The sequence below is a fragment of the Mauremys mutica genome, chromosome 1, assembly GCF_020497125.1.
Source record: "Mauremys mutica isolate MM-2020 ecotype Southern chromosome 1, ASM2049712v1, whole genome shotgun sequence".
NCBI lineage: Eukaryota > Metazoa > Chordata > Testudines > Geoemydidae > Mauremys > Mauremys mutica.
In genome coordinates, this window is record NC_059072.1 from 87,820,906 (window position 1) to 87,838,977 (window position 18,072).

Below are 18,072 nucleotides of genomic sequence, written 5' to 3' on the forward strand. Positions count from 1 at the left end.
GCCCACCCTAATTGGCTAAACTTGGGTTCTTTGGGCTTTCCCTAACTCCTTAGCTCGATTTCTCCCCTCTCACTACCCGCTAGCCAGTTCCCTTTGCAGCGCATAGGTATAAAATCCTGGATTCCCAGTGCCAGGGGATCAACCTCCATCCCTTTCCTTCACCCGAATGCACTGCTGACTGAGTAATGTTGTCTGACAAAAACCTTGTGTGATGCTTCATAACTGGCTTAATCGCGCTAAGTGCTGGGCATGCTTATCTCACTAAATCCATGGGATTTGAGGGCACTCAGCACCTCTCACAGGATCAGGCCCAATAGGACGTTTAACGCTTCAGAAGCAGAATGGTCTCGTAGCAAAGTACCAATGTTTTGTGCTCGGTAGCAGGCAGGTTCTAAGCAAGGTCAGAGCCCGACAGGTTCTCCTGTGTAGGCCAACGTGCGGGGCAGACATCAGGTTAATTGTTGCCTTCTTGCCACGCATCAGCCAGCCCAGCAGTACTGTATCCAAGTGAGTAAAGTGGCCAAATAAACCCCTCCCTCTGCGGATTTTGGTGTCTCCAGGAATGCAGAGTCTGACCTGGGCACTCTTTTCACCACAACAGAAGGCACCTGACACACTGGCTCTGGTGGCTTGACTAATTTGGCAACAAACACCGGATTTTCATGGGACTGGTGATTTTTGGGAGACAAAAATGAGAGTCCTTAACAGAGCCTGGTTTTCAGAAAATGCTGAGCACCCACCCTCTGAAAATCAGCCCCCTGAGAGGTGTCTCAAGCTAGGCACCAGAAATCAGTAGCCACATCTGAAAATCTTGGCCACAGATTGGTGTGTGCCATGTATTACCTTTCCCGTCAGGTTGACTAGCCATTTCTATTTCATGTAAAAGGTTTGGGAAAGCTTAACTTCCATGTTAATTCCAGCTGTAGATAGTCACCCAGGCCTGCTAGTAATTATAGACTGGGGTGTGGGGGGAGTGCTCTTTAAATCCTGTTAATCCCACGTGCTGTTCTTTGGCTCCTATTCCCAGGTGATCACTGGCGCTCTGCAGTCTTTGGTGTGGATTTTAAAGTTCCCTTTGCCTTCTATTGAAAAGAATACGGAGCAACTAACCAAGCAGCTTTTCCTGCTGCTGAAGGACTTTGCCAAGCCAGGAGCAGCCAAGGGCCAGAACTTCCATTTGGTGGTGAACTGTTTCAAAGTAAGCAGAGCCAAGTAGAACAGTTCATAGGCGACTCATGGGGAAGGAAGGCTCAAATGCTCCCCACCCCCGCAACAGCCGGCCCGGGCAGGGGAGTGGAAAGGGTGGGCCAGAGCTGGAAGAGATGGGGTGGGGCCAGAGTCTCTTCCAGCCACACTGCCTGAGATGCTGCCCGGTGCAGCGCAGTGACTGACTGGGACTGGGAGCACAGCAGGCTGCCCCCTGCCCAGGCTCAGCTTTCAGGGACAGGGGCCGAGGCAGCTGAAACCTCCCCTGGTCACTGCACCCCTCCCCAGCAAGGCCCTTGTTGCTACATGCAGAGCATGGTGGGTGAGCTCCAGTTTGCTCAGCTGCTGTCCCGGAAGCCATGCCCAGGCGGCAGGCAGACAACTGCTGCTGCTGCTGCAGCCAGGCACTCTCCCGGGCAGCTGTTGGGCTGCACCAGGCAGTGTCCGGGAGAGGCTCGGTCCCGCTCCCTGCCTGGGTCTTGCTGCCAGGAAGAGCAGCCAAACGTGCCCGAGGGGGGAAGGGGAACTTGCACAGTGGGAGGACAGAGACATCTCCTCCCTCCCCCCAGGTAACATGGGCTGGGGAGAGCGTGAGGGGCCCGGCTGGGTGGAGAGGAGACACGTAGGGAGGTCATGTGTCCTCTTTAGCTGGTGCCCCTCTGTACTGGGGGGAGGCATCAGTCATCTGTTTAATGTTAATTTAGTGGAATCAGGAAAGTCCAGCTATAGATCCCTCAATCCCTGCAGTCTGTGCCTGCACGGAACCTCTTATGCCCGTCTGCATGATTCAGGACACTAGGAAGGGAAAGAGATTGTCTTGCTGTTGCTGTCTTCACTGAAAACCTAATAAAAGTCACCAAAGTGTTTTATAGAAGCATGGTTGTTGGACACTTTTGTTTCACTGACAGTTTTTTGTTCCCATTGTGTCTCTTGATAGATGTCACTTCTGTTTGAGCAGTTTGTTTGCTTTTAAATTAAATGGGTTTAAAAAAACAGCAGCTGAAATGAGCTTAGGAAAACAGGGCAATTAACAGCAATAACCTTTATTTTGTGTAGTGTCCTCCTGACAGATGTATATCCAAAATGCTTTATCAAATTATGGTTACCTTATCCTGGGGGTAGTTGCAGGATAAATAACACTAAATAGAAGTGTGGAAGGATTTTTTTCTCAATGTGGTCCCCATTCCGCAAACCTTTTTTGTTCCCGTGAATAGCCCCATTGGATTCAGGGGCCGATGTTTTGTTGAATGTGTTGGCGTATATTTGGTCTCCAACCGCTTTTTGTCTTGAATTTGCCAGCTGTAAACGTGCTTTTTATGGGAAAAAGGCTAGCTGTATGCTCCAGGGTTAACATTTGTGTATTACAACAGCAGTGCTATCCACTAAATCAGGCTTCTGACAGATTTTAGATTTTTAGGAAGAGTGTGGGTTGCTGAATGTAGCGGTTATTGATTTTATCACAGTACGGAAGTGCAAGTTGATCTGCTGGAACATGCCGTTCTAGTCATGTTACAATACCTGATTTTAATTTGCAGTGCGTAACTAGACTTGTGAGGAACACAAACAGTCACATAACAGAGAAACAGCTCCAAGTGTTGCTAGGATATGCTGAAGAAGATATCTATGATTCCTCGCGTCAAGCCACTGCCTTCGGCCTTTTAAAGGTATTACTAAAGACCTTGTGTCTGGTTTACAATTTCCAAATTGTAGAAATGAAAGTGCGTTTATTTTCTACCTGTTAATACAAATCAGGTGAAAGATTACAGAATGTCTGTTAAAGGTGTCCTTGCTATAAAAAGGCCATGAAGCTTTTCTGACCTTAACATTAGAAGTTCAGGTTCTTTCTAGGTTACACCAGTCTACAATGACCAGAGAACTAGTGAAATGATGAGATCACAAGAGTTCTTAGATTAAAAGTAGAGCAATCTGGAGTTTAAAACTGTTTCTTGGAGTTGTTTTGTTACCACATTTAACTTCAAAGACTAATGAACATTTTGGATAAATGATGCCTGTGTTAAAGATTTGACAATCCCCGCCCCTTCAACCGAGCTGTGAGAGCTCACCAGGAACATGCTGCAGGTCCTCCAGCAAAAGCAGACCTGACTTTGCAGGCCACCGCCTTTAAAAGGAGTTACTCTAGCAATAAAGACATTCAAAGGCGGATGTTAAAATAACACCAAAGTTTGTTTTGTGGTGCTGTTGTACCTGACAATGCGCAAGCAGAATGAGAATGACTCGGTTGTACTTTCACGTGTTTTTTTTTTAAGGCTATTTTATCCAGAAAGCTGATTGTTCCTGAAATCGATGCCGTCATGCAGAAAGTTGCCAAGTTTGCCATCACAGGCCAGAGTGAGCCCGTGCGAGTCCAGTGCAGGCAGGTTAGTAGAAGGTGGTTTCTTTCCTTAAGCTCCATGCTCTATTGTAATAAAACCCTGTTAACAGAATCTCTTTTATTAATGATGATAAGCGTGTTTAACAGCCCAGCTTCTAGCACTCAACCCAAAACTGGCCTCATGTATTAGGAGGTGCCGGACTCTATCAGACCCCAAGTCCATCTAGTCTGGTATCCTGTCTCAGATAGTGGTCAGTACCAGATGCTTCAGAGGAAGATGTAAGATTCAAGTGACAGAGGATCTTATGAACATAGTTCCAAAGGTTAGTTACCTTTACTGTTAAAAAAGGATGCCTTAGCATTAGTTTAAGTTTATATGGGTGGTGTTGTAAAGGTCACAGTAAGCATCAGACACATCACAATACAGAAAATAAATAAAAATATCCAAGTGGTCAGCCTGGCTGCAAATTATTTCTTAAGAAAACATTTTTATTTCTTGAGAGCCAAATAAAGTAGGGCAAACCCACATCATCCCAGGTGGCAAATTTCTTTGCTGTGTCGTCTTGATGCTCCAGTGATTTCAAAAAGGTTCATGTGCAGAGGATGGGGAGTTTTTGTTTGTTTGTTTTTTTAATTCTATTTTCAACCCCACAATCTGGAACCATGTTCCCCTGATAATGATTGCCATCCAATTCTACCTCTTAAATACTACCCCTTCTTTTTCCAAACACAACTTGGGAACCCTTCCAGATACTGCAGAGAACCAACCTGTTTGATCTCTGAGAGGAAGTAGGATTTACCTTGCACTTTAAGATATTTATCCCTTCCTCCCTCTGTAACTCAGGTCCTAATTCAGCAAAGCATTGAAGGATGTACTGGTCTTTAGGCACGTTAGAAATAACGTCCTGGGACTGTTCTTGTGCTTCAGGTTAAGCACATACTTGGGCGTCTAGCTGAGTCAGGACTGTAATGCTGTTCCTTATCAGACAGCAAATATCCTAAATGTGAGAAGGAGTTCGGAGAAGGGAAACAAGAATAACTGAGAGATTGGGCTTCTTTACTGTAGAAAGGAGATGAATAAGAGGGGACAAGTACATAAAATAATGAATGGCTTAGAGAAGGTAGGTTGGAAGCCTCTGCTCTCCCTATCTCATACAACTAGAAAAAGGGGGCATGCAGCAAAATTAAATGTGGGAAATTCAAAAGGAAATACTTTTCATACAACATGTAATGAGACTGTGGAACTCTCTGCCACATGAAGTCATCAAGGCTGAGAAATAAGAGATTAAAAAAGGGACTCAACATTTATAGCGATAGCAAGACTCTCTAGAGTTATAAACAGATAATGCTAACAAAAAATGTTGTAAGAGATGTTAAACATCCTGCTCAGCACTTAAACCGATCTTGAACTATTAGAGATCAAGAGGAGACTTAATGGTGAAGGGGGCAGATTATCCCATATTTGTCTGCTGCGGGGTGTCTTTACATCAAGACTGGATGAGTTTCTAAAAACTCTGCTCTAGCTGATATAGGAATTACTGTGAGAAATTCTAAGGCCTGTGTTATGGAGATGGTGAGGCTAGATGTTCACAATGGTCCCTTCTGAGTCTGTTACTATAAACGGGGCAGATTTATAATGGAAGCAGCTGATGATCTTAGCATTGGGGACCATACTAAAATGAGCTTTAGTTTAATATTTAGAGAACTTATTTTGAGGTTTTTTGAGCCTGTCATTTTAAACAGAGACATCATAAATTCATAAGTGCTAGCTACATAGTCATTACCAAGACTAAAGGCTTGTCTACACTGTGGGGACCATGGCAGTGTAGCTATGCCATTATAACCCCACAATGTAGACACATCCTACAGCAGTGGAAGGGGTTTTTCCATTGCTCGAGGAACTCCACCTCCCAGAGCAACAGTAGCTAGGTTGACTGATGCATTCTCCAGTGACTTAATGCAGCTACAGGGGGGGTTAGGTTGGCCTAGCGACAGCATTCAGAGATGCGGATTTTTCACACCACTGAGGGCCGTAGCTATGTCGACTTAAGTTTTGAAGGGGCTGATCTTGTAAGGTGCTGAGTGCCTGTAACTCCCATCCAAGTCAATGGACGTTGAAACGGCTTGGCACTTTGCAAGACGAGGCTTTACGTACACATGAAAGGGAGGTGTGTATCTTGTTCATAGTTGGTTGCAAAAAGCTTTGCTCTCATCATTACATTTTCACAAGCTGATCCCATTGTTTTTGGTAACTCTTCCTTCTCTATTTTTTCAGATTTACCTGAAATACATTCTCGACTATCCCCTTGGTGACAAGCTGAAACCCAATTTGGAGTTCATATTTGCTCAGCTCAAGTGAGTTTGTAATCCTTGTTGTGTGCGTGGCTTTTCAAAAAGAGCAGTGTTATAACTCCTTTCTTGTGCAAGTGTTCCATTGATCCCAGTGGCGCTGCTCATGAGAATAAGGGTATGCAGGGTTGGCATCACATTTTCCTAGCTGTAAAAGTAAAATGTTCACTTCGTTAGAAGCAAATGAAAGAACATTTATGGCAAATAGATACTGCACCTATCCATCTTTTCTTAATTTCTGTACTGTTTTTGCCTGATGCTGTTATATAACCAAAATATGGCTTCAATTGTTTGCTGTTAATGGTTAGTCAGCTGCGCTGCCGACTTGTGTACACATCACCATCATCCGCACTGTGACAGTGAATTACAGAGCACACGAGAGTGTTGTGTGCTAACTGCTCCTTGTGGACTGTGGTACTGTAGCTCTCTTCACGGGATTATGTTAACACAGACTTAAGTACCTTTCAGTTTGCGTCAGCAGCATCTGCCTAGGGCAGTTACAACACATTCTGGTGCATTCTGCAAATATCCCCGTATAATTTACTCATGGTGCCAGTTGCATATTCCAATACCTGCCATGCTGACTCAGTGGCGTTGGGCGGGTAGAGCCAACAGACTGCCCATTCCTGTCCCTGTACTTGTGCTCTGGGAGGTGGAGTAAGTGGTCACCGTGGTTGCTTACTCCTAATGCCAAGACCCAAGTCCCAGGTAGCCTGCACTGGGGTGCAAGGGAGGTCTTTGTCTCCCCTCCCTGCCTTGCACGGGTAGGTAACATAAGTCGTTCTAACCCCAACTAGTTTATTTTTGTAAGATCCCATTCATCTTTCCACTTGGGAAGTGGTTCTTTGGGCCAGGATGTGCATGCAGTCTCCATTGACACTGCATTTGTCAGTGGGTCCTCTTGTGTACCGTGAATTCTGCTGATCGAACACATAACATGGAGGGCTGAATCCTGCTACCCTACCCTACTCGGATCTCCCGTGGTTTATCGGGGATCGATATATCGCGTCTCATCTAGACGCGATATATCGATCCCCGAACGTGTGCCCTTCGACTCCGGAACTCCACCAGGGCGAGCGGCGGTAGCGGAGTCGACAGGGGGAGCTGCGGCCGTTGATCCTACGCTGTGAGGGCGGGAGGTAAGTCGAAATAAGATACTTGGACTTCAGCTACGCTATTCCCGTAGCTGAAGTTGTGTATCTCTCATCGACCCCGTCCCCTAGTGTAGACCAGGCCTATGTTATCCCAGTTCAAATGTATTAATCTTCAGTTAAGCAAGTTGAGCACATTGTTTGTCTCCACTGCAGAACAGGCATTGATTATAAAGATCTGTTTGTTCTAAGATCCTCGGTGCATATATTTGGAGAAACCGAAAATGTTTGCAGTTTTCTGAATTTCTTGCAATTTTGGAAGATACTAGCCCACTCCATCTTGTTAATTATTTTCTTTCAGTTATGACTATGAGACTGGAAGAGAGTCTGCGTTGGAGATGATTGCTTACCTCTTTGAAATGTTCCCTCAGGTAACATGTCTTAGTTTCAATCATCCAATAATCAGTGCTTTTCAGTTACATCCAGTAACTTGATTTGCAGATTTATTAGGACTGGATGCACTTGGCTGTTCACATCCTCTCCTGTCACAAATGTACGGCACAGTTCTCAGAGCATTAATGTTGGTTCTGCTCTAAAAAGTGACAGTTGACATGACAGACAGGAGTTTCATGCAGATGGTCTTTCAATGGTTCCATGTCAGATTTGCGTATTTTACAAGCAAAATGGTGTTGCTGCATGCACTAGAACCTGTTTAAACCAACTTGGAGATGTTTGAGTTAGTGAGAAATGCTAAAAGAGCAGAAATGAAACACAGCAGGACTGGGGAGTGCATTCAAATGCAGTCACTGTATAATGGAGTAGCAATAGCTGTTCTGTAGTTAAGGTGGAAGTAGCCTTCTATGAGCTTCCTTTTCCCTTCAACTCTGGGGAACATTTTTCAGAAATGTTAGGAAAAAAGTCAGCATTGGAATTTTAAAGCTAGGTTGTTTCAAGAATTGCCCTGTTCTTTAGATTTTCTTAACTTTTTTTGGACTTCTCACCTCTAAATTGATTTGGCCAACAATCTCCAGACTTGTGTCTTGGCTTTTCTGGGGAGAGATTGTGCTTTTAGTCAGGGGGACTCACAACGAGGTCTAAAGAACTGGTCTCGGGTCCGTACAGAGCAACATTTAAAACAGTGTTATACTTATTTATAAACAGGCCTGCTGCTGACTCCAGCCAGTGCCGCTGCAACTGCTGGGCTGAGCCAGAGGCTGTGGTGGTGGGGGGGTGGATGGGGATGTAGGAGACTGGGGGAAGAATGCAGATGGGCAGGAGAGGGAATGGGAAGAAAGAGACCATCACGCATAACGAGATGTGAATTTCCGTCTGTCGCAGTGGTGCCCAAACTTTTCCTGGCATGCCCCATTTTACCAGTAATGGAATCTGTCCACACCCGCCTTCCATTACTACACGGTTGGCTCAGCAAAGGAACTTGGGCTGAAGGCGGAGCTGGGGACAGAACTGGGGGTTGGGGAGGAGCTGGGGCTGAAGGTGGAGGTAGCCTGGGGGCAGAGAGGGAATGAGGGCAGAGCTGGTCTGGGGACGGCAAGGGGTAGATTGAAGCTGTGGCTTGAGTCAGAGCTGGTCTGGGGGCAGAGTGGGGCTGGTTGGTTCTCACTCCCCACGAGGGTTGGCCTGGGCCCTGCCGTGCCCTCCCCCCAATGTTCCTCTGCACCCCTCTAGGTTTGGGGACCACAGTTTGGGCACCACTGATCTATTGTATGTAGATGGCTCCCATTCCAACAATGTCCAAGCACCTCACAATTTTTACTGTATTTATCCCCCCCCAACATCCCTGTGAGGTAGGGATTAAATAGGGAAGCAAAGCACGAGGCCAAGGTTGCATGAGAAGTCTGTGGCAGACTAGCAGGTACAGGTCTCTGAAGTCCAAACCTTATGCGCCAACAACTGGACCACACGTCCTCTGTCTGACTTCCTCTGTCTGGGCCCAGAGTTGGGTCTCAGGAATCCTCCTGTTTGTGTGTGAGGTAAAATAAAACCTCCTTTTTTTTTTTTTTTTTTCCAATGCGGAAAGCCTTCTGGAGATTGCCAGGTGATTGATTGATTTTGTTTCCTTTCAGGGATTACTTCATCAATACTGTGGTCTGTTCTTTGTCCCTCTCTGTATGATGATGGTAAATGACGACTCTGCCAAGTGCAAGAAAATGGCAGCCATGGCAAACAAATCTCTGCTCACTAAAGTAAACTCTGCAAACCGAGATCTGATGTTCTCCCTAGTCACCACGTGGTTTAACAGTGAGAAGGTATTGTTCGTTTCAGTGCACCCCAGCTCTTTTCATTGGGAAAATGGAATTGAAGCAAATCAGCAGATTATACATGTTTAATCTCGGCGAGTAGGTGGTGTGTTTAGTTAAACTTGTGTGGTGATGTAGGGATGAGATTGTGGAGCAAACCAGTCCTAGAGTCGCAGCTTCTTAAAACTCCACTGTCCTGCACAGTCCTCGCTTGCAAGGAGAGGAAGAAGCTATGTAGATTCATTCTTGAATAGGTCCAGCAGAAGTGGCTGCTGCAGGTAAGGTTATAAAACAATTTCCATTAGAGCCTTTTACATGGTTAAGGTTTTCTGAAAGTTCACCATTTGAGCTGAACAATTCTCCTTGTTCAGTGTTTGCCCAAAGCTAAATGTTTTGGTGGTGAAAATTTGAGCAAAATCCCTTTGAACTTGAGCTTCGTAACTGGCTGATAGTGCTATTTTTGTTTGTCTGCTGCTTAGTCCATCCTCTCTATTACTGGGATCTAGCAGATTTAAGACCTTTTGGGTCTAGTCCTGATTTGAGTGGTTCTGTTGACTTTTTGAATAGGCAAAGTGTGTCTCCATTTGAGCTCTATCATCTACAATATGCTAACCAAATAAATGGTCTGAAGCTATGGGCAACTTTGTGGGGTGCTTCAAAACCGTGTAGTTTTGGAAACTTGCTAAAAATTAGCATTCTTGAAAGTTTAGCTTTATGATGTGAGCCTATGTTTTCTCACACGACTAGGGATATTGCGTGTCTTAGGCTCCCAACCTGATGCCATAAAGAGGCCTGATTTTCAGAGTGTGGATTGGTACCCCACACTTTGGAAATCAATTTCCTTTAAAATTGTCCCAGTTTGGGTACGCAGAACAGAGGCACCCACTAGTGACGTCTGAAAATGTAGTGCCTTATTCGCTGAGTTGTATTACAGAGTGATGGGTTCTTCATATTAAATCAAGAAATAATGATTGCTCTGTCCTCCTCTCTGTTGGCAGAGCTCACACAAGCGGCTAGCTGCCCAGGCCTGTGGTTTGTTCGTCGAAGCCGAAGGAGTGGCGTTTGAAAGACAACTTGGAACTGTTCTCCCACTGATCGAAAAAGAAATCGAACCTCTGAAATTTGAAGATGTAAGTCATTAGTCCAGGGATGAAACGTTGGGAAAGAGACAGGTTTAGCTGGAGAAATTGCAATAAATAAGTGGGGGGGGGGGGAGAAAAAAGGAGAATGCAGGCAAGAATAAAAGCAGGAAAGATTAAACTCTTTGGGCCTGTTACTTGACCAGGATGACTGATGAGACATGTGCCCAATACATAAGTTCTTAAAGGGACACCATCAACTTAAAAATCACACTGTGTCTGTATATGAAAACCTTCTCATGCGACATGTCACAGTCTATATGGGGGTTGGTCTGCATGTGTGTGTGGGAGAATCTAATAGAACCACCAAACTGCATGCATACCTATGCTGAGTGACCAAATGATCTTCTTGCCCCAGCCTCTCTCCAACTTTTGTCACCCTTGCTCATTGTTAGCTCCTATTCCTATTGTTAGCTCGTCAGGACAGGGACAGGTCTGCTGCAAGGTGCCCAGCATGCTCTTGGGCACTATAAAATAATGGTAGTAAGATGAGCGGAACCGAAAGAGATAAGAGAGAAAGCATCTGACCTTCTCTTTTTTCACTTTGTTGACTTTGTGCATTTGAGAGCACTTGATGTGTAGCATGTCAGCGCTCTGTGTCTGGATGAGGCTTTCCCACAGCAGTAGGAGAGAAGAAACACTTAAACAAAATAGTGATTGTAAAACCACAACAGTGGCAGGGGGGCTGATGTTGCATCTGACACTTCTTGGGATCCATTTATTTAAAAACAGACTAAGTATCAAGTTGATTGTGTCCTTGTAACCAAGAAACCCATAGGTTGACATGGATATGAAAGGTCAGAAATACATCACTATGATTCTTAGTTTAACCTATAGAAAATATTAAAGTATTCAATACAATTCCCTTCCTGTAATTCAGTCACTGAAAGTCAATTCAGTGCACATGTTTTGGCTTCAGATTACATGGCTTCCACTGATTCTGATCAGTTGGTGAGCACTCTTGTGATATGAATCGCTGGTCATAAAGAAACTGCCATGCATTTAATAAGGAATGCCAAAAAGCTGAACAAGATAGAAGAGCAAGTATAGTTATAAATGATATAGTGTGTTCGTGTACATGTATACAGAGACAAGTGACATGGCAATCTTCCTTTGGAAACTATGAATCCTTGTGCAACAGTTTTAATGGACTCATTTCCCTTACACTAAATTCATATAGTAAATATAAAGCAGTCATAGGGGCCAATGTGGAAGAATTCAGCCATCAGATATTAAATGTACAAAATAAGCCCTTCTGTACAATTCTAGCCAACTCTTGTAACTGTCTCTTTGTTGATTTATGCTTCTTTTTAGATATCAGAAGAGACTGAAGAAAAGGCAGCAGATAGATTGTTGTTCAGTTTTCTTACCCTGATAACAAAATTAATCAAGGAATGCAACATTATTCTGTTAACCAAACATAATGAGATTTTGAGCAATATCTGGCGTAAGTATGAATAGTATTTTCTACTGTATTAGAACGAAGATTGTTGGTAATTTGTGTTGTTGTGGTTGCCCTAATGCAAACAGACAAAGATCTGTGCAGGAAGATTTGCACTTTGAAGAGGCATCTATAAGGCAGTTACTAGTGAAAGAACAGATGTTAATAGAAAAGGTTAGACCATCAGTGAAAATGATCTCTCTCTCTGTTCTGGTTGGTGGGAACTATTTTGGGTAACCCAAAGGCTTCAAACTGGTGCCTGTTTGGCTTTAATTAAATCCCTTAGATTACAGCTTTCAGTTCTCTGAGAAAAATGGTTTTCTCTGTGAGATCATAAATAGCAGCCAGTGAACAGGTGACACATGGCAGAGCAGCTCTTAAACGGTGTGCTTGTTTGGAAGGTCCATCTCAAAACAATTTTATTGATTAGTTGCAAGTGATGCACTGACATAAGCTAACTCATTTGGGTGTGCAGTGTTGGTGGGTTGTATTTTTTTAAATTGCTTTTCTTGCTGTCTGCAAAGGGTTTGCATCTGATTGTGTCTTTAAAGAACAGCAGGCTTCCAAGTGTCTTCTTTAAAATCCCAGCAGGTGTCAGATTGACAGGACTGGAGGTCCTGAATTCATCCCTGGAACAGATGCAGCATGGGCAGAGGTGATGCAAACTTCCCCTTGCTGCACCGCTGTTGTCCCTCAATGTGTAGCTGGAGATACAAACTCTAGGGAAGAGAGGGCAACTCACTCTGCTTACAGGGGCAATCACTGGCTTCTTTGCTGAGCTTGTCTATAAGGTTGCCAGTGGTAATGGGTTTTAGAACGTGGTCACCTGACCCCTGAGAACCGGACTGAGGCCTTCAACACAGCTCACAGGAGAAGTCACTGAATAGACCCTTGTTTAAAAAAATACTCAACAGCAGTGTTCCAAACCATAACACTTAGACTAATGTAGGCTATCATGTATGGCTGCATTTCTGTAGCCTACTGGTGTTGTTTTTATGCAGGGGAGGGGAGGCTCTCAGATGGCCACAGCTTTTGTTCCCTGCCAACCTGGGCTGGATTGGAATTGCTGGTGGCCCAGAAGCCTGCAGTCAAACTCAAAACAGTTTACAGTACTCTCTTGACTGTAGAATGAACAGTGATGACGCCAGTCCCCATAACTGTATAACCTTGCTGAGTTGCCTGGGTACTTTCCCCTCTTGTATAGAAAGGGTTATGTTGGTTGAAAAGCTTTTTTTTTTTTTCCCCTGAAGGTCACATTCAGTCCCATTTGTGGTACCCACACAGCTGGGTGTGGCTGACTGCTGCTCAGATTTTTGGCTTGTTGTTTGCTTCTCACAAGCCAGAGGAACTTGTTAGCAAATGGAATGAGAGCAAGGCAGGCAAGAACAAAAAGACCACGTTGGAGCCAGCAGCGACCAGGTTCTTCACAGATGAGCTGGACAAAAAGGTAAGGATGTTCCCTCTGCGCCAGTGTCTGTTGCCTTGCTGGGGGTTTCTGGTTGTCGCAATGCAAAGTAGCGTTAGTTGCTGGTCTCTCCATTTGTCTTTAATATTTGGACGCTCTCCACTGCTCTGTGCTGATTGTTGGCAGGCTTCTCCCATAGGATTGCAGACTGCCTCCCTTGGGTCTCGCCCTCATCAGCAAAAAGGCTCCCCATGGCTCCTATGAAGATCAGTATCTCTAAGCAAGAATTCTAGCCCCATCTAAGTGTTTGGGCCTCCCTTTAGCCTTTGGGAAAACTCTCTGTAGGATGGAAAAATAACCCCTTGGGCTACATCATCCTGCATGTTCCCTGTTGTGTAAAGAATTCCAACTTCCTTTTCTCTCCACAGATGAAGGAACTTGCTTTAGCGTTCTGCCACCAGCTGCAGTCCAAGTTCCTGGATCAGTCTCTGGGAGAGCAGGTATGAGTCTGAGTAGGTTTCAAACTGCTGGGGGTATAGACCAAACTATGGGATAATCCACTGTCCCTACAGAGAGAGCGAGTGCTCTTGGCTAGAAAGTGGAACATGTAGCAAGTGCCATAGAAATGGTGAATGTTGAGGTGAAGATAAAATACCACCAGAGAATCAGAGTCTCTGGTCAGCTGAGATCAATGCTTATGCAAACGGCTTAGTGGAAAATCCTGTCTGTGCGGAGGAACTTTCTCTTGATGTAAATCTGCTGGCTGTACGGCTGCCACTACCCACCCGACCTGCCCTGTCACATCTAGTGTGAGAAGCAGAGGAGGGCCTAGCAGGGAGTGGGGCTCCACGATACCAGATCCTTCATTGGCAGAAGGTTCCTGAGCGCTCCCATGGCTGTCCTGTGCATCCCTCACATAGTGGGCTGGGCAACTCTGAATCATGGAGCCACAACCAGCTTCCCTTCAGTCAGTTCACCTCACTCCTGCCCTTGCACGTGCAGTTCTGATGTTAGTTGGAATTGGCTTAGATCCACCCAGTGCGAGCCAGATTCTGTTCCAGGTTGGGCAGGCCACAAGGAGCACTCCTACTGCAGGTCCTGGCTAGACACAGAGCCTGCTATGGATGCTAGCCATCTCCAGGGGAAGGATGTGAGCATGACCATAGCATCCCCACCAGCTCCTGGGGCAGCCTCAGTAAGAGCACTGGAGTTAACTCTCTGGGCTGTGCTATGGCATAATTCTGAACTATATGGCCTTAATACATTTTCCTCTCAAAGGGCCTGATCCTAAAGCCCACTGAAGTCCGTGGGAATTTTCCATTAGCTTCCATGGTCTTTGGATTGGGCCCAAAGGGGGGTGTCTGTATTCTACATGCAAAACTTGCTTTGCCGTGTGCGGCAGTCTACGTGAATTGCACTCCCTTGGGTTTGAAACTCCTGACCTGTTTAAAACCTCTCACCTGCCTCCTTCATGCCCCAGGGTCCGTACTGGCAGCTCAATTGGTTTTTCTTTTTGCTGTTGAAGGTTATAAAGAATTTGTTGTTTGTGGCCAGAGTTCTCTACCTTCTGGTCCCGGATTCAGAGGAGGGGGAGGAGACCAAAGATGATGAAATGGGAGGGCAGGAGGATGCTTCTGAAGACGACGAAGGTGAAAAGGCAGCATCTGCTCAGGAAGAGAAGGAAGGCGAAGCAGAAGAGAAAAGCAGACCAGCCACAGTGTTGTGGGTGATGAAAAGACTCTCTCTGATGGCAAAGCGAGAAGCAGCATATTCCCCTAAAAACCCTGTGAAGGTAAGAACCGTGTTGTCCCTCCCTCCCTTTGACAGCATTGGGAGCTGCATGGTGGGAAAGCCTACACATGCTGTCCTTGAGCCCCTCAGGAACTAGCTTGGGGTGCCTGTTGGGAGGCAGGTGCTGGAGGTGGAGGTTGGTGCTAGGCTAAGGAGGAATAAAAATTTCTGATTAGTGAGAGATGGAGGTTGCAGTGTAGAGAGTCTCTGCCCTGCCTTCCCTCCCCTCTGCTTCCTGCTCCACCTTCTTTCCCAGGCCTCCATCTTCTCTGCATTAGTGTTTTTTTAACTTAGAGTGAATTGGCCAGTTGGGATGCTCCACAAATGTTTGTTCTTTATGCTGGAAGCAATGTTCAGTGTCCATATGGGCATATAGGGGAAAGTTCCATCTTCCTCTTTCTGCCTGGGACACTAGGCTCTTCCCTCATCTCTCACATGTATTCCCCACTCCCATGAAGCACCAGAACACACCCTCTCTCCCTTAGCAAGAGTCACAAGCGTGACCTTCCCCACCGGTCTGCTGCCACACAGCTCATGGTGACAGTTCTGTAGGGCAGAGGTTCTCAAACTGTGGTCCATGGCCCACAATCTCCATTCAGGTGGTCCGCAGGTAGTTCCCTCTACGGTGCACACCTGGGCGGTCGCACATGAGAGAATGAAGGGCCACCCACCTGCGTGGCTCTACTAATTAGGTGCCTGGACTGTGGAGATGATGTTAAGGTAAGGTGGTAGCCTTGGGAGGGGCTGCGGGGAATTTGGGATGTGCAGGGCTGTGGTGGCCAGAGAAAGAGGTGACTTTTCCCCAGCTCCAGGGCTGCAGCTGCTGGGAAGAGACTACCCCTCCTTCCCAGCCTCAGCTCTGTGGTGGGGTAGAGACCTCCTCCTTCCCTGCCCCAGCTCGGGGGCTGCCTCAACAGGGGAGAGAGGGCACATCCATCGCATTAGAAAGGTAAGACTACTGATATTAAAATATGAGTTGTGCGCTTTTATTTGTAGAACAAAAAATGTTAATAATTAAGGTTTTTTTATTTAGTGCTTTACAATAGTTAACACATGGTACAAACAACATTTGGAAAGATTAAGTGGTCCACTGAGACCCTCAACAATTTTCAGGTGGTCTGTGAACAAAAAAAAGTTTGAGAACCACTGCTGTATGTTTTTTCCCCTTTGTCTCTTTCTGGCACATCTGTACTTTTAGAGAACTTGCATCTTTAAGTTCCTTGGAGCTGTAGCAGTGGATCTTGGGAAAGACAGGATCAAGCCATACCTTCCAACAATCATCACCCCTCTGCACAGAGAGCTGAGTAGCACCTACGCAGAACAAGGTAACTGCCAAATGCCACTAAGGAAGTGGAGCTGGGTCTGTTTTGGTTTGTGCTGTCCAGGCAGACAGCCCCAATCCAAAACACCCTGTCATTCACATTGAAGGCATTTGGGTCCGAGGAGACATTCAGGGAGTGGTAGCTAATTAAAATATAGTCAGCATATAGTCAGAGGTGATTTAGATGGGGAGAGCAGTGATGCTCTAAGAAACATGGGCAGTGTGGCAGGCCTTTGAAGGTGAGAACATGCAGCTTGAACATGTGATGGAGGAAGGGTTGTATAATCAGACTGACCGACAAAGAAGGTGACCAAGAGGCATGGCACACAAAGAGCTAAGATGGCGAGTTGGGAATAGGCAAACTTATTACAAGCATGAAGTGCTAAGATCTGGAGCAGATAGAGTGGGGAGGAGTACACATCTTGAAGTGTATGAAATATTCCTTACTTGTTTATGCTCCTGTTAGCTGTTTCTCCCTCCCTCCCATGACACTCCTGAATGAGTATAGTCCATTGTGGCCAAGAAAAGACATTAGTGCAACTCCTGTTTAAGCAGTGTTCAGGAAGGTGTTAATGTGCATGTGTGCAATTCACTTCTACAGGAAATATGCTGTCTGGGGGTGTTCCAATGTTACATGTAGGTTAGGCCACTGGAAAATAAGCACCAGAGACAAATCATTGCTTTTAAGAGTTTGTGTTTTCATGCAAATGGAAGAGAAATCAGTAATAGTCCTCTAAGTAGACTGTTTCAGAGTGAGGACTTAAGCAGTCATTTCTTTATTTTACTAGATCCAACACTGAAGAACCTATCCCAGGAAATCATAGAACTGCTCAAGAAATTAGTTGGGCTGGAGACTTTTTCACTTGCCTTTGCTTCTGTGCAGAAACAGGCTAGTCAAAAGAGGGCTATCAGGAAAAAACAGAGAGCCCTGCAGGTAAGACTTTATTCTTAACTCTGATTGCCCTTTGTTTTAGTACTGTTTTCTACTTAATGTTAAAGGCAGGACACATTACTTCAGAGATGCTTGATCAGAAAGATTTCTTTTAATTAAAGAGACAATGTCAGCTTTAAACATCACCATATTCTTGAAAAGCAAAAATGAATTTCTGCTTTTATTAGACTGTAGCAAACCCTGACATTGCTGCCCGGAAGAAGCTGAAGAAACACAAGAATAAGATAGAAGCGAAGAAGAGAAAAATAGAATTCCTGCGCCCTGGCTACAAGGCCAAGAAACCAAGGAGCCATGCACTAAAAGACTTAGCAATGGTGGAATGAAACAGCTGTATGGTCGTGTATATATTTGATGCATAAACCTGATTGTGCAGTACTGGAGGCCAAGAGGACTCTACTTGCTGAGATATTCAGAGAACTGAATTTCTTTTCAACACAGGGTAGAGAGCTACATTTTTTACTGATGCAGTAGCCTGCCTGAACTCATTATGTAAAAAAAAAAAAATACTATCTTAATGTATTTATTTGTAATTAATTTTAAAGTCTGCACAGATCCCTATCAGTCACCTAGGATTTTATGTAAAACTATCAAGCTGTTTGCTCTTCTTTCATGCAGAGAATGCAAGCGGCCAACTTTCTGTGCATGAGTAAACTACATTCATGTGTTCCATGTTTTAATGTACTAAGACATTGCATTTTTCTAATTAAATATGCTTGAAAGCACACTGATCAGTGTTCCTCCCTAGTTTATGAAAGATATGATTAAAGGTCTAGACCCTGATCTTTCA

The 18,072-nt window shown here is 45.1% G+C and overlaps 1 protein-coding gene across 1 annotated transcript in view; it reads left to right on the top strand.

Annotated features, from left to right (window-relative positions):
- UTP20 (UTP20 small subunit processome component) overlaps window positions 1-18,009 on the top strand; it is a 79,839-nt gene extending 61,830 nt beyond the window's left edge. The window contains exons 49-62 of the mRNA XM_044982041.1: window positions 1,028-1,198; window positions 2,742-2,870; window positions 3,474-3,584; window positions 5,814-5,893; window positions 7,340-7,409; window positions 9,063-9,245; window positions 10,235-10,366; window positions 11,690-11,822; window positions 13,067-13,263; window positions 13,650-13,721; window positions 14,747-15,013; window positions 16,211-16,337; window positions 17,122-17,267; window positions 17,453-18,009. Of these exons, the coding sequence (XP_044837976.1) occupies window positions 1,028-1,198; window positions 2,742-2,870; window positions 3,474-3,584; window positions 5,814-5,893; window positions 7,340-7,409; window positions 9,063-9,245; window positions 10,235-10,366; window positions 11,690-11,822; window positions 13,067-13,263; window positions 13,650-13,721; window positions 14,747-15,013; window positions 16,211-16,337; window positions 17,122-17,267; window positions 17,453-17,608 (1,974 nt within the window). The 3' untranslated portion in view covers window positions 17,609-18,009. The remainder of the gene's footprint in view (window positions 1-1,027; window positions 1,199-2,741; window positions 2,871-3,473; window positions 3,585-5,813; window positions 5,894-7,339; window positions 7,410-9,062; window positions 9,246-10,234; window positions 10,367-11,689; window positions 11,823-13,066; window positions 13,264-13,649; window positions 13,722-14,746; window positions 15,014-16,210; window positions 16,338-17,121; window positions 17,268-17,452) is intronic.
- The last annotated feature ends 63 nt before the right edge of the window (window positions 18,010-18,072 follow it).